Below are 27,913 nucleotides of genomic sequence, written 5' to 3'. Positions count from 1 at the left end.
GAGGGGGGGGGGGGGGGCACAAGTTGCAGGACACCTCATTAGGCACACGGTGCACTCTGTGCAACTGAAACCACTACAAACGGTGCGAAAATTAACAGCAAAAAATAATCGAAAGTGGGCAGGATTATGAAAGTGTTCAATAAAGTGTACTTATCCTCACTTTGGGATGCAAACAGCAGTTTCGAGTCAAACTATTGTGGCGTCAAATCATCGAAACTTACCGCAGTCAAAGCAAACAAACAGCAGCTGGAGCCTTTGCGCAAGAAACTCTCCACAATCCCGACTGCGCGAGTGTGAGCCGCACTTTGTACCTTCTTTTCCCACCGCCTGCCATTTAGTAGCCAGTGTGACGTCATCCGGGTGACGCCACCGGCTGCCACGCCCCCACCGTCGATAAACACCAACCGTTGTTGGTCCCCTCATTCAACCTGCTTGATTTCAGCACCGTGGACAGCGCCATTACTTCTCCACGAGCGCTGGTTCCACAAATGATGCTTGTCCAAAAATGAATCAGGTTTTATTTTGAAATGGTGGTCAAGTGTATTACATCAACAGAAGACTTCCTAATATTTTGCCACTAGCGCTCAAAAGAATCACTCCCCAAGCACAGTTGTGTTATATTTAACACACATTTGATCTTAAAAAATGATTTATTTTTCAAGTTGTATTTCGCTCATTTGTTTTTTTATCTTGGTGCCAAGGAACGATGTCGGAGTGAGTCGAGTCGCTTCACTTCGACGAAAGTTGTGCTTTGGTGCCATCTTGTAGCGATTATACTTTACAACCTTTTAAGGGGCCGTCAATTACTTGCAGATATTCGATATTTGCGTGTGATTAGCGGGGTTTTTTGCAGCAATTTATTTATTTCTTTACGCGGTCGTCTCGTACGGACGAGGACACGTGCACCGCCTCCAGGTGCACCGCCTACAGCCGAGAAGCGAACGGTTGACTCAACGCGATTTCGGGTTTTTACGGGCGGTGATCATGGCGGTCGAGAGGTAAACGAGCGCGGCGGGGTTAATAACCGCGCCGAGGCGGTGACAGGCGTCCTCCCTCGCGCTCGCCGAGGGGGACGACGACTTACTCCTCTTCAACTTCAATGGCGGGGACACTTGGCGGCTGTTTTCGAGCTCCTCCTGACATCACAAACTCATTACGGCATTAGTCAGAAAGTGGAAAATACACGGGAGTCATTCCAATGAAATAAGGTGGGTTTTTATTTCAAGTGAAGATGAATGTCCATCACTCGGCATCTTGACGTCATGACCTCCTCCAGGGAAGCCACGTGTGCTTCTCTGCATGCGGTCAGATCACAAGAGCAATCGTGCCGAGGATTGCAGGTGCGTCAAGGGCAGCGACGGTTTGATCTAAAGGCGCAGACGAGGCGCTGCACAAGTTTTGCTGTCACCGGCTGATTCTGTTTTTAAAGATAACCTAAAAAGGAATATTCAACATATTTTAATTATTGTTTTTCAGGTTCTGTTTTATAAAGTGCTCTTTAAATAAAGTTGAGGTTGAAAGGGATGAGATTGGAGCCTGAAGAGAGTGGCGCGTCTCTTTAGCTTGTTGGGGAGCGTGATGGTGCGCGAGGGAATCTGAATCAATAAGGCGGGTGGGGCTCCACACGTCAGCAACCCCCCGCACCCTCACCGCCCACCACCCTCGTGTCCGCCTGTGGTCCCTCATCAGGAACGCAGGAAGCTGAACACAGAAGAACAACAGTTGATTGGCGTATAATATGAATCACATGTATATCAATGAGAATCCTTGTACGTACAGTACGCACAATTGCTTCCTCATGTCCAGGCACTGCTGTCATCTGTGAAAACGCAATCAGACATTTGAATAAAAGTCAGCAGATTTGTTGATTTTTATTTGATTTTTTTTCCATTCGCGTTCTCTTACCTTCCTGGGCGCGTCTCCCCGCCGCCACGCAACGACTGCGGCACTCTCTCCGTGAAGGGAAGCGGTTGCGGTTGCCGCCGCAGCCGCCGTACACGAAGGGGCGACACTCGCCCGCCCCGGCGTGGAAGTACCACAGGAGGGCGTAGTCGGCGCACCCGCCCTCCGACATGGGCTCCAGGCAGCGCTCGGACCCTGGGGGGCACAAAGCGTCTCGTGGTACGGTTGCGACTCAAAACATCGTATCTCAAGTCATTTACAAAATGTACGGAATTGTATTGGGAGAAAATGTATAATTCAATTTACAGTTGCTTTTGGAAATTAACTGTTACGTCAGTGCTGTCAAAAAGTAGCACACGAGCCTGTCAAACATTCATGGATTCTGTTTTTTGGTCGATTTCAAACAAGTCATTACTCATAGATGACGGCGTGGCAATAACAATAAACAGGAAGTTTAAGAAGAAAAAAAAAAAAGCAAGACTCACCAGAGGATCTCGCTCCAAAAACTCGTCTTTTTTTCCTCTGGAGCGTCTCCACGCCATCTAAAAGAAGACGACAGATATTTTGTAGATTTCAGATTCTTGCTTCCAAAAATCATGCAAGCAGAACTCCCTCGAAAATGTGATGAAACAATTGAAAAAAGCCCGGCTAGCAAAAGGACGCAGCATCCCAAAACGCAATTCAAGGCAGGACATGGTTGTGTTGCATAAGCACACTTGAATAGGCGGAATAATTAGAAGAAAAAGTTAATTTTGTTGAAGCAATGCGTCATTGAGTGCGGCAATGGCAGCCTTTTGATGGCAATAAATTGGGCTGCTGATTGATCGTGCGCTGCAGGGGGCGTGGGGGTCCGGTTTTGGGGCGCTCGCTAATGAGCGCGGCTGAAATGTGCCGCCGCTTCTTGCGTCACGTCGACCCTCGGCGTACTTTTCTCTTCTACTGACAATAAGGCGCTCGCTCACCGGTGCCGTTTGGTGGGAACCCTCCCTGCGTCTTCGTCCTTTCTTCCACGCTGCCGCCATAGTCTTCCTCGTCGAGGTCGCGGGGGTCGGCGCGCGCGGACGTCCCGTCGGGATCCGCCGACCTCAACGTCAACTTGTACGCCGAGCCTGCGGCCATACGTGCAAACGCCGTGGAACGCAATCAACACTTTTCATTTGTCGTCATTGAATTTTCATCGGCGGAAGCAGCGCTTCATCACCGAGCCACAATGAGCTAGCGAATAAGCGCGTCCCCTTTAACAGTCCTGCGTGTGTTTATATGCGTGTTCGAACATCTACAATGGCGCTGCGGTGTGTGTGTTCCTGACAGAACACAACAGATGGGCACACACACACGGGTGCCATGTTGCCGCCACATGAGCTCATGTGCATGCATGCGCGCACACACACACACACACACACACACACACATACACACACACGTGGGCGCGTTTTGGCTCCGTTGCAAATAAGACGGAGTTCACCGTGTACTCGTGACACCATTACATGTGCACACACACGCACACCCACCGCACTTGTCTTTCATCTCCTGCGTGGCGAGCTTCTTCACTTCATGAGCCTTCACACACAAGAACATAATCAGTGTGCATCGTTGGCAGATGTGTGTATATGACAGTGTGTGTGTGTGTGTGTGTGTGTGTGTGTGTGGGCACATACCGAGAGGCCGGGCTCCCCCTTGTCGCCCTTCGCTCCGCCGATTCCCAACACACCCTGCAGGGACACACACACACACACACACACACACACACACACACACACGCACGCTTTAAAATGCGCGTGTGTGTGTGTGTGGACAAGCGGTGACACGCGCACTCACACTCCGGCCTCTCAGTCCAGGAGTCCCGGGCGCTCCTCGCTGACACGCCGGCGCTTTTCCTCTGCGGCCCCTCTCGCCCTTATTTTGAGGCACGCGCACACACACGTTGGCGACATCTCGCACACAGCGTGCACGCCCAATTATATCCACCTTTGCAATATCCTTCTTATTAGAGGAGTCCAGACACTCTGCGGGCGTCCTAATTGTAGCTGGAAGTAGCTAGTTGACGAGGGATGGACTACTTTTATCCTCCTACTTTTGACACCCAAACTTTACTTCCGTTATGGTCCATGATATTTTGACACAAATATGTAAATACTCACATTGTTTACATGACTTAACGTTAAAAGATGTGGCATTATGCTTAAAAATCATCCACTTGTGGTACCTTGGCTCCCGTGTCCCCCCGGGGTCCTGGGCCCCCCGGTGGTCCTCGGCCTCCATCCTTTCCAGATCTTCCCGCCGAGCCCTTGAATCCCGGGAAGCCTGGGAAACCGTTCGCGCCCTACAGGCCAGAAAGCACCGACGCACTAACTCCTACTATCCTAATTTCCTGTTGGAAATGTTGCTGTAATCGCGTTTATGCAGCGCACAAACCTTCTCCCCTTTTCCTCCCGACTCACCGCCGACGCCATTCGTGCCGGCGTTGCCTTTGTCGCCCTGACAGAATGCAATATTATATACACTCCAAATACAGTGGTGCCTTGAGGTACAAGTTTAATTTGTTTGCTAACCATGCTCGGTACGCAAATCAATCTATCTTAAACCATCTTTTCCAAATTATTTTGTTTCAACATTTTTTTCCAACATTGTATCATTAAAAGTAGTACCCCCTTATATAGTAGTTTATTAAATAGAATGTAAATGCACTTTTTGTTAGTTTTTGCTTCAATTCAAGAGACTGTGCTGCTCCTTCTGGCCACCTTGGGGCAGTTTGATACATACATACATACATACATACTCTACATGGAGCCGGTCAAAACTCGAATACAAATTGTTCTTTGCAGAGGATAAAGAATACATGCCTGTGGGTATTCTTATACTGTCTACATGTGTTTCTCAATCGTTTGTTTCCAAATATCCGTCGCTTAAAGGGTTGTAAAACCGTGACACCGGTGCTATTCGTTAGCCTGTATCTGGCGTTTTGTTTGTTGTTTGTTTGTTAGCGCTAAGCTAAACGGACTTGTATGAAAAATTGCAATGCTAAGCTAAAAATGTCAATTTTCACCTTTCGTCCGGTGAGTCCGTTCAGGCCCGGTATGCCGGGGGCGCCAGGTGAGCCCGCGTCCCCCTGTTGAGAAGCGATTTCAAAATTGCTCTCAGAGCATTGATGACCGGCGAAACCCACGACGAACCTTATCGGCCGCCGAGGCCGGGACTGCCGAAGTGTCCCGGGATGCCCCGGAAGCCCTTCTCTCCCTTGACTCCCTTCTCTCCCGGCGAACCGGTTTCTCCCGAATCCCCCTGCAAGCAACAAAACCAACAAGCAAGATGCTAAACAGTCGAGACTTCAAGAGACGATAACGAGCACGTTGGCTTCCCTGTACCTGATTACCCTTCTGGCCTTGGAGTCCCGTGTCTCCTTTGTCCCCCTTGGTGCCGTTCAGGCCGTCACTTCCGGGACGACCCTTAAAAAATGACATCGTATGTATGTACGTACGCATCGTATGCATGTTCCTTTTTAAAATGTTTTTTACCATGACTCCAAAGTCACCCGGTTCTCCTGAATCTCCCTGGAGAAAGACAGTTTTACGATTTGAAATCACTTTCAAACCATTGTGAGATCACAAGAAAGTCGACAAACCTTCTGACCGCCCGGTCCTCGACTGCCAAAGCGTCCCAAAGCGCCTTTAGTGCCCGCATCACCCTTCAGGCCCTGGGAAATAAAATGGAAAATCTTATCTTAGGTTGTAGGAGAACAACAGTTTCATCGTACCTTAATACCAGGTGGGCCGTCCTCGCCCTTCTCCCCTTTATCACCTTCAAATCCCGGAGAGCCTCGCTCACCCTGTAACAAACCCAATAGAGAACATCGCAAAGCGCGTTCTCGGGAGCTCGGAAACTGCTTGAAGGCTCTCACCGCGTCGCCTTTGGCGCCCTTAAAGCCACGAGGCCCGTGAATTTGAAGGTCACTCCCCTGCAGAGAGGAATAAAACGATGAGATGTCCATACAAAAGATTGCCTGATAGCTGATAAAGGTGTCAAAAAACAAAAAACAAAACATACCCGTTCTCCTCTGACTCCTTGCAACCCGCGTTCGCCCTGGTGTTAAATAAAATAAATAAATGCCATGACGCCAGTGACAACGTTGTATCTGTGGAAGAGGACCTTTACCTTTACACCTTTATAACCACGTAAACCTTTGGAGCCCTAAAAACAAAGAGGACACAGACTCATTCGAAAGGTTCACATGAGTGGAAACCAAGCAAATGAAAATGGAACATGAAGCGCTCACAACAAGTCCCGGGCTTCCCGTCTCACTCGGGGCCCCTTTCTCGCCCTGAAATTGAAGCCGTGAGAAACACCGACACCGACTTGTACGTCGTGACAACCGCAAGTTTCCCCTAACACCGAGTCAATAAATAAGAAATCAATCACCCTTTTTCCAGGGAAGCCGGTCAAACCTCGAGGCCCTGGCTCTCCTGGAACACTCTCCCCCTAGGAAGGACGTTCACATTTTGCAATTGCTATGGACTTCTTACTTATTTCAATATAGTTACCTTTTGGCCTTTTACTCCAGGCACACCGGGGGATCCCTGGACCACAGTAGAATGATGTCATCGGAATTTAGTAGGAAATCACACTTCAACGCTTTGCTTCAAAAAGCTTTCAAGTCCCTTTTCCACTTATGACTACTTTCTAACTTCCCGTGCGGAGAGGCTCTCTCCGTTGTTGCAGCTTAAAGAGTCGTAATGTGTAAATGTGAGCTGCTAACGGCCATACGCTGTCGATATGTGCGCGCTTACATCAGGTCCCGGCGCTCCTGGAGGTCCCGTGCCTCCCGGCGTTCCATTTTTCCCCCGTTTCCCTCGCTCGCCCTGCATCGACACACACGGCGAACACCCCATGTGCCTCTTTTTCAAAGCGGAGAGGCGACATGGCGACGTACCTCTCGGCCGGGCCGGCCGGGGTCCCCCGGGGGGCCCCCGATGCCCGGGGACCCCCGCGTCCCTGCGCTCCCGCGGATGCCTTGGATTCCCTGAGCGCCCGGCGGCCCCGCCTCTCCCGGTTCACCCTGAGTTGATGATTAAAAACAACTGGCTTTTATGTTCATAGTTTTAAAAATGTTTTTCTTTTTTTTTTTTTAAATAAACCACCTTTTCTTCGAACAAGCATTCAAACCTTTTTGAAAGCAGACAGACCCTTGTTTTCCCATCACAGGTTATGATTCAGGTGCCAAATGCTCGAGAATAGCTTTCCAATTATGTGTAAAGATCACACACACAATGCTTTCAATGAGTCCCTCAGCCAATTAAATCCTCTCAAGTTAAAATAGAGACGAGATGCAAAGTCAATCAAGATCCAAGTGATTGCGCTGTAAAAGAAATTCTGAAATGAGGCGCGTCACCTTGTTGCCGGGCGGACCAGCGTGACCCTCGGGGCCTCGGTGGCCGATGCCTGGTTCTCCCTGCGCACACCACACCACTTCAACGATAATCTCGATCGCCGAATATAATAAATCCCATCTATACGAGCGTGTCGAGCGCACCTTTTGCCCCTTCTCTCCGACGTCCCCCTGCAGACATAAAGCAGCACACGCGGGAAAGTCACAGAGCACCTTGACGTTGTTCAAAGTGAGCAACGTGAGGGGAACACGCGCACTCGTTTAACAAGGGGAATTATTCATGCGAGCGCTTCATTAATCTAGCCGGCATCAAACGAGCGGGAAGGCCGGACGGCAGCCAAGCGTCCCCGCGGCTCTGACGCAACACGTCCAACGTGGGCGACACGCTCGCATTTGAGGGGGACGCTTCCGCACTCGCTTCTCTGCAACTTTTGGGATGCTCAACTCCAACTTTGTCACATGCTGTCACTGTTGGGAGGAATTCAACGGAGCAAACTGAACTTATTTTCACTTCTATTTTTGTTTGTCCCATAAAACAACACTTCTAATCTTGAGGCGGCATATCGCCACAAGGCTCCCGCAAAATGACGGAGGCGGAGTTAGGACACGTCTCTGACATTTGACGAAATTGGTTGATAATTTGTAAACATCACAGATGACAGAGGGCCTGACCTTTTGTATTGACTTGGGGAAGAAATATGAAATAGAGTATATTTGGACATACAAAGTTTACGCCCGAAAACGACAATATGCATTCTTCCACGGATGAGGTCTTAAAATTCCCAGGGCCCAAAAACTAAAAAAGAAAAATATATATGCGGTGTGTATGTCAAAGCATGTTTAATCCAGATTTGCAGAATTGTGTCGAATGACATCTTGAGAAATAATCACAGAGTTTTGTCACAGTAGTTTTGAAAATTAGCACCGGCTTGTTGATAATCATCATCGGGCATTGAGTGTTTATTTACCTTTGGACCTTGCATTCCAGCCTCACCCGGTTGCCCCTTTACAACGCAAGACAAGTAAAAAGTGAGCCCGTTTTCGAGAACACGGCATTTTAGCAAATGCGGTGGCCGTTACCTTGAGGTGAACAAGGTCAGGGGGGTAAGGGTGCCCACCTCCTTGCTCACCCGCCCTCTCCATCCCAGCCCTCCTCCTCTCCAGCTCGGCCTCCCCTGTCGCCGCTCCACTCCCCCTCTTCCTCCTCCTCCTCCTCCTCCTCATCAGGCCCGGAGCCTTCTTGCGCACTTCGCGTGGCTGACGCCATCAGGACCTGTCGCCGGATTCCACCTCGAATGTTCCTTTTCTAAAGTCATCATTGAGAGGCAAACTTACCTTTCGGGCCTCTTCACGCATTCAGATCAGTTTGCATCCATTCATGCAGTCGCTTCCACACTGTTTCTTTTGCATATGCTAGCGCCACCGCTGAGCCGATTCCCCAAAAACTTACCACTGAGTCAGACCGGTTCCTCTTGTTCCCGATTGGCGGTACCTGCCGAGTGCCCCCAAATGTTGGTGAGCACACATCTAAGCGATGATATTTAAATATAGTGACTTTGTGTGTGTGTGTGTGTGTGTGAAGAGAAGAAGCAGGAGACTTGAACAGTTATATTTTGCATCTTGAAAATTTTCACCAGTGATAATCAAGGAGTATTTTACATAACTGAGATGCATGTTTCAATAAATTAAAAAGTACACAAAAAAATTCTGTATCAAGGAGTGACTTTTTTTTGTGTGTTTGTTTATCTTTATAAATAAGTTGCAGGCTGTGGCATCCAAGGCTCCGCTCTCCACTTTATTTGCATTTTCACTGTTGTTGTGGCGTTCCCTTAAGAAGAACCGTTACAACGCTCGGTCAGTAATTAAGAGATGTCCTGTTTCAAAGATAAAGAGGGAGAGAGGGAAAAAAAAAAAGGTGCCGTTACTAACATCGCATTAAACCGAATAAGTGCGCTCACTCCCGATCAGGCAAGCGTTAAATCATGCTGCGGGTTTTCATGCTTTAACGCATTCCGGAGGTTCAAACGACGGGCTTCGTTGCCACTGGTGAAAATTTTGAGAGCGACTTCAAGAGCTTCGCATTTCAAGACACGCAATGATGTGCATGCAAGGTGCGTGGTTGTGTTAATCCAATCGGGCGTGCACCTTGTCCGCGTCCTGCGTGGTGATAGGAGGAAATGGCAGCGGCACCTCATCCTGTTTGTGGCATTTAAAAAAAAAAAAAAAAAAAAAGTTACAAAGAGCTCGACCTGACACGGTCGCAATACGTTTTTTTCGACTTTTCTATTCGGGTTCTGAATCAATTTGACCACATTTGTTTTTTTTTTTATTCAGCGGCTGAAGCAAGACAAGAACTAATCTGCTGTGACTTTCAAGAGTCACATGATGAGAGCTTTGAATCCACATTGTATTGAGACCAGTTTCCATCATTGAAAAGTTAAGTCAATTGAACTCTGTGGGCTGTGAGGACAACTCCATAGGCTGCCAATGAATGATTTAGGAGGTCGGTGTGCAATTAATGCGCTCCTTCTCAGAGGCGATGCGATTAAAGCGGCTCGTTAACGAGAAGGCGTCTGTGTGGCAGCCGGCGTCACTTCCAACTTCGGATGAGGCCGCCTACCTCCTCTCGCTCGGAATCTCGGGCCTCCTCTTCCTCCTCTTCCTCCTCCTCCGACCGCTCGCTCGCCTGGGAGGAGATGAGAGGAGAGATGGCGTTGCGATATCGCCGTTTGGCATTTGGGGGAGATGAAGTGAGAGAGGACATTTGTCTGAATGTCTGCTTTCTAATTTCATGACGTTACCCCCGCCAAGACTTCACTTTTTTCATGTCATGGGAAGGCAAGCAGTATAGAAAATGGATGGACGCTGATTATTATTATTATTTTTTTTATATACAACTATGGGGATTGTGGGGAGTTTTTTTTATTTTTTTATTTCTGAGAGTGTGACATGAGCATGGCTCAGTTTCATTCACCAGCTGATGCGTCTGCCTCGTGTGCCGTCCTTTATTTCCTCTGCCCTGGTCAACAGGCGTGACATGAGAAGATTTGTCGTCAATAATCAGGACTTTTCAGCTGGTGTGCAGATTTCCGCATGTAAATCTGATATTTACCTTCCCCCGTTCCCTGTTCGGCCTCTTTCGTCCTGCGCTTTTCCTTCCTTCAGATAGCGCGAGCGCCTGGACGACATCTCCCGCTCGGGCGGAAATTGTCTGACGAAACACGAACGCTTCAATACTGGAACAAAAACTCACAGTTATTGATCAACCTACCTGGTTTGAAGTGAAATTAAAAGTGGAGTTGACGGGAGTCAGATTGGTTTTGGCTGACGACGTTCCATTGACTTTCTTCTCTTTGGACGGCCCCTCAAGCGCATCCCCCAACTCCTTTTCCTCTGTAGTTTCATTCCAAGAGTCCTTCAAGCGGGGAAAATATTGTGAGCTCGTGTTGTACACTTTGTGTGAGCTTGACGGACAAATCACTCACAGGCTGCGTTGGTTGGTCCAACTCAAAATCCCGAATGGCGTCCACTCGCGGCTGACTGGATAATTCAATGTTGAGCGCGCTCTGCCGAGATGACGCGACCGCATGTAAAGAGCCCCCGTCGCGGTACGTAAACGGCGCAAGGTGACACGACATACTGTGTATTTGGTGACGACGTTGGACGTTCGTGCGCCTTCGTTTCCCGCGTCTGCATTTTGCTGAATTTCGCTCCCGAGAGTGTGAAGTAGCTCCTCGATGCCGCCCCGCAGCAGCCTGTCAATCAAAACCTTCAACAGGGGCAGCTGGGAAACAAGCAAAACACATTCAGATCGACAAAGAACAAAGAAGAATCTGCAGTCTGCACGGCGGACACACCTCGATGCCGTAAGTTTCAAACATGGCTTCGATGTCCTGAAGAAGAAAAGCGCAATCACGTCGCCGAGATACTTTTCAGTTAAAACAACGAGCGAGAACATAAAATAAAAGGTAATTTACAGTCATCTCCAGTGATTTCCCAGAGGCTCCAGTATCACCCTGCAGAAGGAAACCGCTTTGTCAATGACCAATTCTGTACTTCCATTAAATCTCCACTTGACTGCGACCGATTGTACCTTTTCCCCTTTTATGCCCAGGTCTCCTTTAGCTCCCTGAAGACAAAAGTCAAACTGGCAAATTAGCTTCTGTATTGATTTATTCTTTGGAATAAAGCCTCATTTCCACGTTACCTTCATTCCCGGAGAGCCCTGAACACACACACACACACAAGAGACAAGAGGAGGGCGATATTGGAAGGTGCAAGGACTGGCACTCAGCGGCAAGCGCTGGGCGGGACACTCACGGACGCTCCTGGAGGACCCACGGGCACGGGAAAGGCTTGGCGGATCTCGTCGACGGTCGCGCCCTGTCAACGGACACCCGGCCGGGTGAAGTCGATGCAAAAGACGGCAGGCGGGGATGTTTTTACCTCTGCGGTGACGAGGAGCTGCTTCCCGGGCAAACCCGGAGGTCCCAGTTCTCCTTTACTGCCATCTTTACCCTGAAAGGCAACAACCGGGCTCAACTTGTTGTTTTTCTCTCCCTTTGCGTCTTTATTTCACTTTAAAACACTTACGTTTGCCCCTGTGTCCCCTTTCTCCCCCTGGAATGAGACATTGAATGATAAATGACCGCAGTTTTTCAAATGGTTTTTTTTTTTTATATTGTTTGTGATACATTTAGGGACCTTTTTGCCTTCTTCCCCTTTTTGTGCTCCCTCTCCCTGCAAAAAGAAATAGGTGTCGAATTGAACTGAGCTAGCGAAAATAAGCAAGAGTCGGCACGTCTGAATGTTCCTCACATCTTTTCCCGGGAGTCCACGCTTGCCGTCGATGCCGGCTCTTCCCTGGAGAGCAAAGAGAACAATCTATGAGCACCCCACGGGCGACGCCTCTCACGTCCCGAAATAATATCCCGGGAACAATCTACGATTATAGTAACGGCGTCACCGGAGCTCCCGGTAATCCTGGCATTCCGGCGATCCCCAGCCAACCTTGTTCGCCTCTCTCGCCCTTCTATTAAAAGCGCAAACAGGAAGCAATTCTACTCGTGTGCCCAAAATATTTTCTTCATTGATTTTGTTTTTTTACTTTTGGTACACTTACTGAGCCAACCTGTCCCTTTGGTCCCCGCTCCCCCTGCAGTTCAAACAAAAATGAGTTAAGTGGGTATAAAAGTGGACGCGTGTGAAAACAAGAGCTTCCTACAACCTTTAGGCCAGGTTCTCCCGCTGTGCCATTAAGCCCGTTTTCTCCGGAACCGCCCTGCACACAATCACACGTATGCGTGAGTGCAAACGGGAGTGAAAATACCATCGTGTTTTAAGAACTTTGTACACCAACCGGAGAGGATCCCGGTAGTCCGGGTTTACCCTCGGGACCCTGTGAAAGGATGGAAGATTTGAAGTCGGAAGGCGACTGTACTCGTTTTCACACGAGCCTCGGATGGCTGCGAAGAGCCCGATGTGCACATTGTTTACGAGAACAGGAAGCGGGCTCACTCTCGGTCCGGGCAGGCCGATTCCGCCTCTTAAACCCGGCTCTCCGGGCTCGCCCTGATAGAAACAAGTTCAGTGGTTTAAGAGGGCACATGAGGAAAAAAAATGCCCTTGGGGAAAATCAAATTAATGTGATATCGATAAAGCCACCTTGATCACTCTGGTGAAGATATTGTCCCCGACCGCCTGGGGGGGAGAAAAAAAAAAAAAAAAAAAAAAAAAAAGAAACAAAAGATCGAGAGTGTTAATTTCGCGACTTTACGAGCGCCGCTGCAATAAATGGGCCGGTTAAACATGACCGGACTGATGAGAAGCTGTCACACTCGTTTGCATGAAAGGTTTGTTTACTTGCGTTCCCGGAGGTCCAGGTTTTCCCTTTGTGACGACAGAAGACACACGCACACAGACACAGAAAAATAAAACCGTTCAAGCAAATCAAAAGGCCGTCACTTGTCGCATTTGCAGGAAATAGAAGGTGCGCTGAAGGGTGACACACAATAAAGGCAAAAACAAAGATATCGGAATAGCCATCGCGTTGACAAAACAAAGCGGCGGATAAGAAGGGAAGGCTGCATCGTGAATGCAAACGCGCGCGCACACACCGGCTCGCCTTTGTCGCCTTTTTCGCCGTCACGCCCCTGGACGGAGACACAAAAAAAACATTTCATTACAAGTCATCATTGACAAGTGACAATTACACGGGAAAATGCTTTATTATTTGAATTGCAGAAGATCTTACAGTCAGGCCAGTGTTTCCAATATCTCCTCTCTCTCCTGGTTGGCCTGGTAGTCCTAACGGGCCCTGATCAAAAAGTACAACAACAACAACATCCCTGTGAACATGAATTGTCTTAATAATTCCTATTTACGTAATATTGTAGCAAACAAAAGTCAAATACCCGAATTCCTTGGTCACCGGATGCTCCTTGTGGCCCTTGTTCCCCCTGTGAAAGACAAAGTGAGTTGATGAAAAACAACAACAACAACATCGCATGCTACGATGTTCTGGGCTGGGGCGGCACCTTCATCCCTTGTCCTCCTTTTGGCCCGGCTTCACCCTGCACACAAGGTCAACACTTGCGTTAGAATGCTAGCAATTACACAAGGAAGATCGAGAAATGCTAGATTTGGAAGTTTTTGAATAACTTGTATGACGGCTGTGACAACCTCATGTGATTGTACTTACATCTTTACCTGTTAATCCTGCTTCTCCAGGATTTCCATGTGAGCCCACGTCGCCCTTGTCACCTTTGGAACCATCCGGTCCCTGTCCAACAAATTATTTGGATGGTGATGATGATGATGATGATGTCCCGCACGCAGCTTTACGTTGATATTTGTCATTACCTTTGCTCCCGGTTTTCCAGATAAACCGACATTTCCCTGGGGATGATAGCAATAAATATATATATATATATATAAATAAATAAAAACCAAAATATAAATGTAGCAAAAAAAAAAAAAAATGGTGGATGAGTTATTTAGGGACTCACCCGCTCGCCGTTTTCTCCCTTTAGTCCCCCCTGTCCTGGAATCCCAAAACCTGGACTTCCCTGAACACACACACACACACACACACACACACACACACACACACACACCAATTCAACTCCAGCTGAACACTCCCTATTTGAACATTTTGGTACTTTTTAACAATGCAACCTTTTCTCCTTTGTCTCCTCGTTCGCCCTTTGTTCCCAGAGGGCCGGCGGGACCGGTCGGGCCGACGTCTCCCTGCAGGACGGGAAACGTGACGCATCAATCGGCGAGCGGCTCCAGAGGGGCCGGGCTCGCTGAGTCATTCAGCGCAAGTGCAAAACGCTAATGAGAGAAACTCTTAATTGTGTTTGACTGGCGGGCCCAGAGGAGAACCCGCCACGATAGCGTGTTCCAAAACAATCAGCACTTCCCCTTCGACTGATGGCGTCACCTTGATAGCGGCAGGAAGTACTCACCCGGATGCCCTTTTTGCCAGTGGGACCAATAATCTGTTATAATGGGACATACATTATTTATTATTTTTTAAACGAAGCGATGAAAATGGACTAATTAGCAGCCCCCCAAAAAATTGCATTGGGCGGTCCTTACACCCTTGGTGGCGTCTCCGGGGGCTCCTCTTGGACCTTCATCTCCCTTTAAGCCGATTGGTCCTGTCGGTCCCTGGAAGAAGTATGACGCACAATTTTTACATTGTGTGTGCTTTCAAGGTTTTTGGATATTAAGGCGTCCAAAATAAAAAATAGGAGCAATGTTGGAACGTTCAAAAACAATCCGACGCAACTGCTGGTTCTCCACTTTTTCAATAGGCTTTAAATAAAGAGGGTAATGAAACAAACGGGGAGATAGCATCTTTGTGACGAGGGGAGGTTGTGGCGAGCGAAGTGAAATTAAAATCAGCGACGCGGTACAAAACGTGCCACGTGTAAAACATCTCCATGGAAGCTTTGAGGATTTGGCTGACATCTCGCGCGTAATCGCCGGCATCTCTCACAGAGGCTCATTTAAGAGACGGAGTGAGCAGCTGTGACAATAACGTCCGACGAGATGTTCCACTCCAATTGTGACCGTAACGTCTCCGCCTTTTCAGTCAAATATAAAGTGCAATTTGTCTGCCGAAACATCATCACAAATCACACTCACTGTTGGTCCTTGTGGTCCACCGGGTCCCCTTTCTCCTTGTTGCCCCTAAAAAGAAATGCATTTGCTCATTTGAGACTCATTCCCTTGCTAAAAGTGATCAGTAAAATGTACAGTCTCATGAGAGAAATGTATGTGTGCGTTTGGACTCACCTTGTCCCCTTGCTCGCCTTTGAATCCCTTTTTCCCCTGCAGGGGGGAAGAAAAAAAAAAAAAAAAAAAAGAACTGGCAATGAATTCTTCCATGGCTAATTTCTCAAAAACCACTGAGCAACAGTTAACGCTGTCATCTTGTTCGCATTCACTGCTATTCTGAGTCAAATGTGAACGAGGTGGCCGATGATGACATACAGACCCGAGGTCCTATGGCTCCTTGGAAGCCTTGTTCTCCAAGTTCACCCTGCACAGACACACGATAACGTCATCCCAAATCAAATCAAATTCAACGAATAAAATGAAGTACGGATTACCTTCGGGCCGACCGGTCCCGCTACGCCCACATTTCCCTCCAAAAAAAAATACGCATGAATGAAACTTGTATGAGAACGACCCGATTGCAGTTGGACGCTTTAGTTTTTTAAAATTTCCGACTACAAAGTGCAGTTCTCGTACCTTCTCTCCCGGCTCCCCGCAAAGGCCCCGAGCACCTTGGAAGCCAAGTCCGTCTTCACCCTGCAAGAGTTTTCATTTAGCGAGGGGAATCACAGAGACATTTTGTTGACACAGTCACCTTCTCTCCTTTGACACCCGGTACGCCACTGACTCCGATTGGTCCGGGCAAGCCTGCGACTCCCTTGATGGTTGTGGGAACCAGAAAAGGATTTTTTTACCAATATTCGTAACGTTGTGTATATATATTTGAACCCTAATGACATCTGCACTTACATTGCTTCCAGCTTCTCCGGTGTCACCCTTTGTGCCCGGCTTCCCACGTAAACCCTTTCAGAGGGACAAATGTCAAATGTAAAAGTCGCACTAAAGGAATAGCCAAATTGTTGCGTACCTTTTCTCCTGGCTCGCCACGATCCCCCTTCAAATGAAAGTACAAGACATGATGAATAAGGACGGCCGTACATGTAAAACATCGACATGAAATCCTTTCGTTACCTTGACAGAGATGCCCGGCGGTCCTGGTGGTCCTGCCGGGCCAGGCAGACCCGGGACTCCAATATCTCCAGGAGGTCCCTGGGGACCCTGCCACGTGATAATATTTCATTGGTCGTTTGTGGAAACATCCCCCAAAACGTCTGAGCGGGAGACTCACTGAGGATCCCGGTTCTCCTTTTGTCCCGGGGATGAGGTTTGCATCTGGGGCTGCTATCACATAACCAGGTTCCCCCTGTGACGATACACACAATACACATTGTTACTTGCGCGTCATTGTTCCAGCTACACATTAAAGCATCCAAAAACTTACTCGCTCTCCTCTCTGGCCTTTTGGACCAGTAGGACCTTGAGGACCCTGTCATCACATAATCATGGGTCACGATTTAAATAAACACACGTCTTCCTTATTTCAATTTTACCATTTCGCCCGGTACACCTGGCGTGCCCTGAAAAATAAGAAAAGATCCATTACGGACCGCAACGCGTGCTCATACAATATACGTTTCTCGTCTTCGGAGTTAACCAACCCGCTGGCCGGCGGAGCCCGGTGGTCCAGTTCTTCCTGGGCGGCCGGGCAGTCCGGGAACGCCATCTGTTCCGGGAGGTCCCTGTCAAAGTAAAGCGATACGGCCAACGCGTCAACAGCAAAACACGATCAAATACAACACAACAACATCGCACAACACAGTTGCAGCTGTTCCGCTCAGTAAAACAATCCAGATTTAATTTGTCGGTGAACACGTGCACCTTACCTTTTCGCCCTTCTCGCCTTTGGAAGAAGTAAAAGGATCATATTGTCCGGGAGTTTGCCTGAAGCGCTACAGAAACAAACAAACCTCTCAGGTAATGTTTAAAAACGCTCCGAAATATAATTTTTCAATCAAACTTACCAGCCCTCCTCCCAAACCGTCGCCCTGAAAGAATGATGTCCGTTGTGGATTTTATTACACACAAGTATTGTTTTCGCGCACAACGTTGTCGCATTCACACTCACCCGTTCTCCTTTCTGTCCCTGAGAAAAGACACAAGACGACATCTTCAGTGCATTTGTAACTACTGTGTTTGAAATATGAAATCTAGTGCACTTGCTCAACTTACCTTGACACATTGGCAGGGGGCCTGAGGTTTCGCCAGCTCCTTCGGGTCATCAGTGGGCGCGTCCAGCTGAGTTAACGCAAAATGAACGGCGAGAATCGAAGTGGCACGTCAGCGTAATTGTTCAAGTTTCTCCTCTTACCTCCTCCTCGTCATCGCGCAGCTGGAACTCCGAGAGGAGCTCCACGCTGCAGACGCTCCCGACGAATTCCCTCTCGACGGACGGAAAGTCATCGAAGGTCGGCGCGTAGAAGACATTTTTGTATCTGCCGGGAGCCGCGATTCTCCTCAACTCCTGCAGGTCGGCGTTGGCGACGCCCACCGCCAGGACGCTGACGCCTACGGAAAACAGAAATGAGTTGAAATTGAGGGGGGGAACTCAGCCCCAGACGCTGATGGACTTTTGACTGACCAAGAGCGCGCGCGATCCTGGAGGGTGGCTCCACGTTGTCCTGGGCCCTGCCGTCTGTTATCAGCACCAGAACATGGGCCACGTCCTGCCTCATGCCCGCAGACTCCTGAAACGTCTCCTGCAGGACATAGCTGATGCCCTTTCCTGGGTTTAGACAGGCACAAAAGTGCAAGAAATTAGATTCTTGTTAGTGTGTGGCAGTGTTTCGTGTGTTACAAACCTGTCTTGGTGTTGCCCCCTGCGTAGCGTAGTCCCCTCAGTGCCCTCAGGACAGAGTTCCGGTCTTTGTGATCGTTGAGTTGGAATTCAATTCGAGGATCGTCACTGAAATGGACTACGGCTATCTGAGAGAGGGAAGAGAGAATTTCAATTTTATTGTGTTAATCATTCCCAGCGGTTTGGTTACCGGACACGTACTTGTGCGCCTTCGGGACCAATGACCGGGAAGTAGGTGACCGCCCGGAATATGAAGTCCTTGATCTTGTCAAAGTTGTTAGCGCCAATGCTGGACGACTCATCCACCAGGAACACCATGTCCACTTTGCTCTGGCTGCAATCTGGCAAAACACCCAACGCGTGTGTCAGCAAAGTCCGCAAGTGGTGGAATTATAATGAGGAAGAATATAAAACACCTGCTCGCGTTGGAGCTGTAGTCACTCCGCTAGGAGTAGTTAACTGGGGGGAGGTGCCTATCGGATGACTCGGGGTCTTCTTATCAGTCTTGATCGGCGGAACAACAACAACGGGCTGCCTGGTGCTTCTAGTGGCTGTCTGAGGGGTTGCGGCGCCGGCTGTGACGTGAGGCGCCACCGTAGCTGGCTGAGGCCTCGGAGGTTGCGGTCCCACTGAGATGAACAGAAGCAAAACAATGGATTGTTACATTCAAGAAGAAAAAAAGGTCCGTGAGCCTCGTGAACCTCCCTTACCAATCCTCTGGTAAACAGTGCTGATTGGGCCCTCCACATGCCCGTACAAAGGCCTAATGGAGAAAATATAGGTTCTGCCATACAGGAGATCACCAACTTGAAAGGAGGTGAAACTGAGACCCAGCGTCTCTTTTTTAGTCTCAAACACTGAAACACAACACAGTCATTATTTCACATTTTCCAGAAGCAATTGGTTTATCATCGAGTTTTCTTGGCCACCAGTTATTACAACCTCCTGCCAAAATACAGAAAAACAATGAAATGTGAAAGAAACCCAAAACAATATAATGCGTTTCCCTTCACCACTTGAGAGCGCTTACGCCGTGAGTCAATACAGGCAATACAATAACACGTCACGCTTGTCATATCCGCTTCAAACCCTGGGGTACGACTCGGATATTGATTCAGAGAAAAATACGACACTCAGACAAAACAGGATGACGACGACGATTAAGATACAATACGCAAGGAGGAGTGCAGTACATCATCCATTCCAGTGGAGCGGGTGTTACGTCGACGGTTCGGACCTGAGATGTGCCGCCAGCTGAGAAGGTACCCGGAGACACCCGCCACTCGGTTCCAGCTCAGAACAGTGCTGCTGTCCGTGGTGTTCCTAGCCGTGAAGCCGGTCACTTTTGGAAGGTCCACTAAAGTCCAATCACAGAGAGAAAAGTTCTGGTCTGCGCATCCGGAATATTCTGCTGGGATGGCTCACATGTTCGTGCCGTGACCAGGACGGAGCTTCCCTCCCGGCTGCCCGCCACGGGGGACACCTGGATCTTGTAGGCCGAGCCCTCGTGTAGGTTCTTGATCGTAAAGGTCGTCACACCAGCCGGTAACACGTGGGACTTCTCTTCGCCCCCTAGTGGCGTAAACGGCTAGTGAAACATTTTTTAGATACCACAGTGATTCTGACCTTAAAAGTCCTTGTAAAGTGAAAAACAAACAAAATGAGAAGTCTTTGACAGACCACAAAGAGTGCTATTTACAACCCTACCAAATTTGAAAGAAAAAAAAAAAAAAAAAAAAAAGAAAATCACAAAGTATACAAAATGAGGCTTTAAAATGGTGAAATCAAGCCGTTCTCTCAGCTCTGTGGGCGTGTCCGCTGAAACCACGTCGCGCTCCAATGTCAATCAAACACCACTTCTACCACCTGGGAACAAAAAAAAACATTTAAAATTCGCTCATAAATGTAAGCAGGATCTCACCCTTGAAGTGGATCCAGGAGATTTTGTAGCCGGTTGCACCAGGTGTTTGTTTCCAGGAGAGAGTGACAGAGTTAACGCCGGTGTCCACAATCTTGACCTCCCTCACCAGCTTCGGTGGTTCTGAGTCCAAGGCAGCAGCTAAGGAATTGAAACACACAAAATTATACTTTGTGACATCGCGACAGAAACCCTGAGGAAAACATCCGATAGTTCACTACCTGTTACTTGAGTTAAGGAGATTTCCGGTCCCTCCGTATTGCCGTATATTGCACGGACTGTGATCGTGCAGGTGGATTGTGGCTTCAGCCCGGTGATGTGATAGAAGAGAACGCTGTGGTCCAAGTAGCGTGACTGGGGGCTGCCATCATCTGCAAACATTGAGGTGCACACATGGGTGACAAAACCCAGGCAGAAACCCCAGAAGGGACAAGAACATTACCAGTGTTCCAGGTGAGTTTGTACTCAGTAGCGCCAACTATTGGGCTCCACTGCACATCTATGGAGGTGCCGGTGTAGGATGTCACCTCAAAGCTAGACACATAACCTAAAGGAGCTGAGATCGAATGAGAAGGTCAGCATCAATCTTGTAATACTAACATTTGGGTCATGTTGCAGTCCATCTAAAACCCGGACGGGTACCGACATGTTCGCAAGGTTGCGGTGATGCCGGGCCCGACCACCGATCCAAAGAGCACGTAGAGAGTCAACGCGTACTCGGTGTCATGAGCGACATTCTTCAGCTGGTACTCGGTGGTGGTGCCGTTCAGCGCCAACTGCCTCGGGCGATCCCGTCCCACAAATTCTGAGGAACGACAACACATTAGCGGAAGCTCCCGCCGGGACGATAACTTCCGACACACCTGTAGTGGGTCCCCAGGCCAGCCGGTATCCCGTGGCCCCTGACACGCTGTTCCACGAGATGACAGCGCTGCTGGTGCTCACGGCTGACACCTTCAGGGTTTGCGCCACGCTGCTTTCCACTGATACGGACGACGTCATTGTTAAGTAGAAAATAGAATCCATCACTCTCTCTCGCGCAGTATTTACATGTCTTGACTTTGGCGGATGTGACAGCCCCCTCTACGTCTCCAAAGATGGGGTTCATGGCGACGGTGTACTCGGCACCTGCGTGCAGGCCCTGGATCACGTAGTAGTCAAAGGTATCCCTGAGGTTGACGTTCTCTATGTGGCCATCTGAAAGCACAGAGGAACGCACGGGAAGCGGCATGTAAAATCTAAGCTTCGTACGGTAGTTGTCAGGCTGCATTACCTGGCGACGCCCACGTGAGACGAAATCCTGTAGCGCCTTTAACTGAAGTCCATTTGACCTGCACAGTGTCAGTGGTTGCATTCTGGACCAGCAGTTCTTGAATTGCTACCAGCTTTACTAGTGCACACAAACACGTCCAAACAAAATATGAAAATGTTGACATATTCATATTTGATCAGACAACATAGAAGCTTTTGATCATTCCTGCACATACGCTAAAAAAACGGACAACTCAGAGAGCTCGTACAGAACAACACCACCCTCCTGTGGACATGGTGAAGTACTACTACTACTGAGTTGTGCTTTTAAAAAAAAACAAACAAAAAAAAATAAATCTGCATCTCCAACATTATTTTTTACATTTTGATTATATAATTTACAGGAGGATATGAGCCTGTGTGGGTGCCAATCAAAACTAATAATTAGTCTGAGAAGTCACATTTTAAAATGAATAATAAACCTACATGTCTTTCCCTCGATGGAAACGGGTTCACTCGGTCCCTGCGGGTAAACCGCAAAAATACTGACGGTGTACTTTTTGTCCTCCTCCAGGCTGTCAATCACGTGAGAGGAGGCGTCTCCCGGGAGCAGCTGCTCGTACACGAAGCCCGGTCGGTCGGCTGCGTTTGAGAAAGCGGGACATTCCTCCATCGGACACAAATAAGGAGGACCGATAACAGTTGCGTGTCGTCATCGTATGTACCGTACATCTCGGGATGACGATCTTGAACCCGTTGAGCTTCTTCAGAGGGGGCGTCCAGCCCAGACGTAACGAGAAAAGACCCTCTTCGATAACTCGGAAATTTAACACTCGAGGCAACGGCGCTGAAAGACAAGAGTGCTCAGGATCGGAGGAGGAAAACAACATTTGGGGGTTTTAGCGTCGCATTTACTCGTCTGGGCAGTAGTGGTTACGGACTCTCCGACTAGACTGGGATACACGGAGTACACAGTCAGGGAATAAGAAGTTTTTGGGTCGAGGTCTTCCACCAAGACCGTTGTCATGTCTGCTTTCAGATCAATCTTGCAGAAAAGAGAGCAGACGGCAGAATGAACGACTTTTCCAGATTTGTGTACCTTTTGCACCTGCCTCACCTGTCTCTGCTGTGGGCGAACGGGTTCTCCTCTGGAGCCGAGAGGGACGACTAAGAGTCGATAGCCTGCGACGTCCCCAGTGGCCGCCGTCCACGTCAGTCTGAGGGAGCCGTAGGCCAGCTCGCTAACCTGCAGATCTTTTGGACCCGTGACTGGCTCTTTGACTGGACGCACAAACCCAACAAATACATTATATTAAAAAAAAAAAAAAAAAAAAAAAAAAAAAAACCATGCAATAATACACTCAATTTTCACTTTATTAGACAGGCTTATGAGATGAATTCTTTTTGTGATGATATGCGTGCGCCTCTCACCGGGCTGCAGCTTTTTGACGGGGCGCGGCGGTTCGGAGGCGGTGAAACACACGCGACGTGACAATTTGGGGAGCGCGGCCTCCAGCAGGGGGAAGCCAGCGCCCCTCAAGAGGTGCTCCTCGTACGGATGAGACACCGTCAGCCTCAGCTCGGCCTCGTCGGCTCCCCTCACGCCTGGACACAAGAAGCGTGCCGATCGATATTTTCTCACTCCCAACTGCAATCCACCGGGGGGAGCTGTGGCATTGGCAATGGCGTCACAGTTGTACAGTCGTCTGTGCGCCGGCCTTTGGTTGTCGAAGTAGCAGCGATGAAACAGCATGTTTTCTACAAGCTGACTCAGGCATATGCTTTCAAATGTTTTTTTTTTTTTTTTTTTTTAATTTAGCTTAATTGCACACTTGGATGTGCAAAAGAGTATTTCTGGCATGACAGGGCTGTAATCAATTTGCCTTGTGGCACTCACTCGTGAACGCCTAAAACGTATGTACACATATATGCGTTGGTTTTTGTTTGTTGACAAGCATGCATCCGCAGCTTTGCTTCACCACAGCGGTGATGAATAAGAGGAGCGGCACTCTGTGTCAGAGGTGTAGCTGAATCGGCCGCTGAATAATTGCCGCAATTAGAGCGAGATTGGCTAATGAGCAGTAATTATTGCAGTGGTCGCAGCAAGGGGGGTGAGGGGTGGGGTCGGATGCACGCGCGTGGAGGGAAGGAAGTAGTGCAAATGGACTTGGGGGAGGGAGGCGGTATCCATCATTTGCATGGACAGATGAATGAATTTGTCACTTTTTCAACGATGCGCATCGGCATGCTGTACACCTCATATTGAAATAAGAATCTCGCACAATCGCAAGGTTCCGGGGGCAGAATTCAACGACTCGCAGGACATGAGCTTCTAGCAGCGGCGGTCCCGATAAGATGCGAGGGAGGCCGCCGCAGTGCGGATGTTGAGGGAAGCGGCAATGGCGGCTCACCGACAGCATAGAGGGAAATCCCATTGTCGGCCACTTCTTTGGCTGCGGCGTCAAAGGGGTCGTCCGACGGTCCGTTCGTTATTAAAATGGCCACCTAAGGAGAAAGTGGAGGCTGAAAAGGTTGTATATAGTAGGTAGTGCCTTGAGACAAAAGTTGATTTGTTCCATGGCCAAGCATATGTACTCATTTATTTATTTAAAAAAAAAAAAAAAAAAAAAAAAAAAATGTAAATAGGAGAAATCGCACTCAATATTGTACTTCATGAAAACATATTTGTCACAAAATTTAAGAACCGTTTTCACCGCATTTTTTGCTTCAATTCAATGGACATGATGCTGCTCCTTCTCATACAGATATACATGGAGACAGTAGAAACTCCTCAGTTAGCTGCAGTAATATTAGTCTTTCGTTGCAGAGGATAAAGAACATATGCCCGTGAATATTGTTATTGTTATACCATCTGTCCATGCGTTGCTCCACCATTTGTGTTCTAACCCGTTGCTTGAAGGCTTATGACATCGTGAAACTCAGATTTTCTGCCAGCCCGTCCGTCTATGGTGGTTTTGCATTGTGCGCTAGCAATAAGCTAAAGGGACTTTCCTCGGGCTAAGTTACATGGCTATTATGTGTGTTTTTTTCTGTTACAATTCTACATTCTACAGTTTAAACATTTGCACAGTTGTGTAGCTAAATAATTAACAGACCAATGTTTGGTTTAAAAAAAAAAACTCATTTGAACACAGCATCACGCTCGCTAAAGCCCCCCACAGATTTGTTCACGGTTGAGTTCATAATTGAATTTATAATTGAATAAATCAAGCGAATAGAACAAGCGGGAGGCGCGACTGTGACTGAGACCAGCTATTGGCTCATTAATAAAAATTAAGCAAAGTTCACAAAAAGTTCACGAAAGAAGAAGAAGAGGCAGGACGGCATCAATATGAGATTGGAGCTGCTGCTCGCATTGCGCCTTGCAAATTCAATATATCAGCCTAATCCTCTCCCCGCTGCCTTCCAACGTCAAGTGCAAAATTATTCACACGCACACTCAGAAGATAGCGGGCTGATGGGAATGCTAACGGGCAGCGTTAGTCTGAGTCTCCGCACCGCTGATAGAGAGGGAAAATACTTCACATTTTATCACTTGACAAGTTTAGTTGCCGTCTGGCGCAGGCGGCAACTAAACTACTGACTTTAATGCGCTCTTTTTTTATTCCACCCTATTGGAAAACAGGCCAATCACAAGCCTCCTTTATCGGGAAAGTAAGCGTTTTTGCTGACATAAGTGGATGGACGTCTGCCGTTTAACCAAAGTATTAGTCTAACTTGATCACACGGTGGACCCATTAAGTACCTTGGGTGCGTGGTCTCGACTGATTGCGGGGCTGAAAACCTGGTCCACGAGAAACCGGAGGGCGGCGCCCGTCTTCCTGGCTCCGCCTTCATAGGGAAGGACCCCGACGGCCCCGAGCACCTCCTCCAGAGAGCTGTAGTCGGTCAAAGCGATGCGCATCCTAGAAGCCAAACAGGAAGTGAGGCCAGACACGAACCTGACGCGCTCGCACGTCGGCTTTTACCTGGGGACGTCCCCGAAGACGGTGACTCCGAAGCGGACGCCCTCGGATCCTACGAGGCTGTCCTGGAAGGAGGAGATCATTGCCGAGATGAAGTCTTTAACCGCGGAGAAACCACCGGGGCCCACACTCCACGACTCGTCCACCAGGAACACGATGTCCGCCTGCACCACCGTCCTGCATGCTGCCATACATTGTGCAATTAAAAAGGGATAAGCAAAGCCGTTTGTCCTTCAATGTCCCAAAACTGTCACCTTACCAAAAACAGCACTTTCGAAACTGAAATTCCGACGCATGCTTTGAACAGGGAAACATTCCCAAAGGCCCAAATACAGATTTTAACAAAGTATTTGTATTTGTTTATGTTCGGATACATTTGGCATCAAAAATTATATTTGTATTGGTTTTTAATCGGACAAGCTTTGCTTGGAACGATTTTATTTTGTGCGTGTGTATATTGTGAAAATTAGTCGCATGCTTTGAATGGGAAAACTCAAGCCAGTCGTCCTAATATTAAAAAAAAACAAAAAAAAACATTATTTAATTAGTTTGTGTTAAGGGATGCGCAGATACCACTTTTTTGAGACGGAGTACAAGTACATTTGAGTACTCACTGATACCAAGTAACGATACTTGATAATGCCATTCCATCTTGCAATGGGAATGAAAATGTGTTTTATTTGAAGCAAATATTCTTCAAAAGCAAAAACGATCAAAGAAACGAACTTTTCTTCACTTTTTAGAGAAACAACTGGTCCCACTGGCAAAGTATTATTAGTGTCGTCGTATTAGGAGCATTTCTCTGAGGACGAGTTCGACGACAGCTGCTACTGGATACCAGTATCAGTATATCAATGCATCCCGAGTTAAAATAAATGCGGGATGAAAAATGGCATTTCCACAGGGGCATTTTTTAGTTGTCTCAGTTTTTGTAGAAACAGATGACAACGTTTGGGCAAATTCAACACAGCTAAAATACCTTCGAAAAATGAACGGCACAAAACATCCCTCGGGGTCTAAAGGGTAATTAATATTAAAAGGATAACTGCCGAACGTCCCAACAACTAAATATTCCTCTTGTCACTAGATGGCAGTCTTGCCTCATCACGCTTTCCTGCTCACATCCTGCAGCAAGCGCCACAAAGTCCCGTGAATGCTTAATGAGACAAGTCAGCCCCAAAACGGCATCGATATTCCGAGCACTCCCGCAATAAAACTTTACCACAGCAATGAGGAACGCGTAGAATATTAAGGTAAACACAGCCCGCCTCTTCACGCCTGCCCGAGCTAACAGGCGCTTTCATGGCGTGAGCAGACAAATCCATATCCTGCCAACGAGACGTTGGCCTGGCAGAATTTTGTGCCATGTTGGGAATGGTCTGCTTTTGGAAGGTTCAATTTTTGTTTGATTTCTAAAAGGATGGCGTGCGGCATTGTGTTGAACAACCGAATGATTAACAGTCGTTCAGCGGATAATAAAATCTCAGGGTTTCAAAGATACAATTCAGCATCTAATTAAAAGCCTTTTCAGGACTTTTACACCAGTAGGAGACTATAATTCCCCATATATCGCCGCCGTCTAGCAGAAACCTTGTCAGTCCAAATATAGTCACAAACCGATATTACTGATCTATCCCTACGCCGGCTGTTACTTTTTAGCATTATTAACTCATTTCAAGTATTAATAATAGCTTAAGGAAAAAAAAACAAAAACACTTGCTCTCTTGAACGCTCAAATGTCAGACGTTTTGTAAAAGTGCACCTCTTCCCTCACTCTGCGGGAGCCGTGCGGCATTGCGTCGCCTCAAGATTGAACGTCTGGATGTTTTATTGTTTTGTTTTTGTTTTTTTTATAATAAGTGAAAAATAGGTTAAATACAATTGAGTAAGCAGGAACTGTCAGCCGTGAATTTAAGTGCGTGTAGATTCAATTCCATCGATAAAAGTCAGCTCATGGTTTCGTTGACTGCTTCCCTCATGGCTCGAAGAGCTTTGAGAAAGAGTTTGGGGAGATGATACAACCACAGTCTTTTTCCTGCCATTTTAATCAATGATGGCGCTGTAAATAAGCATTTCTTTTAATGTATTAAATTAGCAATTGAACAAGTTGACTGAATTACATCATGTTGATGCAGGAAGCGTGACGTCATACCTTCAGCTTGTGCCGTGACGCTCGGACACGGGAGGCAAAGCAACAGGAGAACGATGCACACAGAAGAGCGGCCCATTGCTCTCCTCCTCCTCCTCCTCCTGGTCGTCGTCCCGTTCCGATCACCCGCTCCTCCTCCCGCTGCCGCCTCGCCTCGCCTCACAAATCCCCTTGCAGGACGGCGCTCCGGGATCATCAATTCCCGCTCCTCTTCCCTCTAATCTGAGACAGGGAAAGTCAAAGAGAGATAAAACGTGAGCAGCCATTTTTTTTTAACATTCCGTTGAACTTGCTTGCGACGGGGCCCTTTGTCGACGCGCGTGGCCGCGATGCATGCAAATCA

General features: G+C 48.1%; 1 protein-coding gene across 1 annotated transcript; it reads right to left on the bottom strand.

Moving 5' to 3' along the window:
* Positions 1–55: 55 nt before the first annotated feature.
* col7a1l (collagen type VII alpha 1-like) lies at positions 56–27,788 on the bottom strand. Its single transcript, XM_061667473.1, is given in 104 exon segments — positions 56–1,701; positions 1,778–1,819; positions 1,906–2,097; positions 2,388–2,444; positions 2,865–3,011; positions 3,414–3,462; positions 3,561–3,614; positions 3,721–3,798; positions 4,109–4,225; positions 4,318–4,380; positions 4,949–5,018; positions 5,084–5,184; positions 5,268–5,348; positions 5,418–5,453; positions 5,525–5,596; positions 5,657–5,728; positions 5,801–5,857; positions 5,947–5,982; positions 6,055–6,090; positions 6,176–6,220; positions 6,319–6,378; positions 6,441–6,476; positions 6,687–6,758; positions 6,830–6,955; positions 7,289–7,348; positions 7,430–7,456; positions 8,254–8,289; positions 8,366–8,456; positions 8,458–8,591; positions 8,736–8,777; positions 9,431–9,481; positions 9,906–9,971; positions 10,260–10,304; positions 10,398–10,496; positions 10,557–10,700; positions 10,771–10,851; positions 10,926–11,069; positions 11,143–11,178; positions 11,263–11,301; positions 11,379–11,414; positions 11,493–11,510; positions 11,606–11,668; positions 11,732–11,803; positions 11,879–11,905; positions 11,990–12,025; positions 12,104–12,148; positions 12,252–12,317; positions 12,408–12,440; positions 12,513–12,566; positions 12,645–12,683; positions 12,803–12,856; positions 12,950–12,985; positions 13,148–13,174; positions 13,402–13,437; positions 13,539–13,601; positions 13,699–13,743; positions 13,822–13,857; positions 13,986–14,066; positions 14,147–14,182; positions 14,293–14,352; positions 14,462–14,533; positions 14,755–14,787; positions 14,888–14,959; positions 15,440–15,484; positions 15,590–15,625; positions 15,792–15,836; positions 15,907–15,942; positions 16,049–16,108; positions 16,167–16,229; positions 16,322–16,375; positions 16,440–16,466; positions 16,544–16,630; positions 16,701–16,775; positions 16,854–16,898; positions 16,963–16,989; positions 17,071–17,151; positions 17,296–17,361; positions 17,434–17,457; positions 17,538–17,555; positions 17,642–17,707; positions 17,781–17,977; positions 18,051–18,194; positions 18,271–18,394; positions 18,468–18,607; positions 18,683–18,895; positions 18,977–19,123; positions 19,504–19,623; positions 19,692–19,838; positions 20,188–20,325; positions 20,406–20,555; positions 20,627–20,740; positions 20,831–20,989; positions 21,048–21,167; positions 21,235–21,381; positions 21,458–21,574; positions 21,922–22,077; positions 22,166–22,282; positions 22,351–22,480; positions 22,553–22,716; positions 22,867–23,040; positions 23,847–23,940; positions 25,202–25,361; positions 25,425–25,605; positions 27,574–27,788. Coding segments are annotated over 103 exon segments (8,316 nt in total). The 5' UTR covers positions 27,767–27,788; the 3' UTR covers positions 56–1,701; positions 1,778–1,796.
* Positions 27,789–27,913: the final 125 nt, after the last annotated feature.

This window comes from Phycodurus eques, chromosome 22, assembly GCF_024500275.1.
Source record: "Phycodurus eques isolate BA_2022a chromosome 22, UOR_Pequ_1.1, whole genome shotgun sequence".
Taxonomy (NCBI): domain Eukaryota; kingdom Metazoa; phylum Chordata; class Actinopteri; order Syngnathiformes; family Syngnathidae; genus Phycodurus; species Phycodurus eques.
The sequence above is the reverse complement of the archived record's forward strand: the minus strand, read 5'-3'. Positions and strand labels throughout refer to the sequence as shown.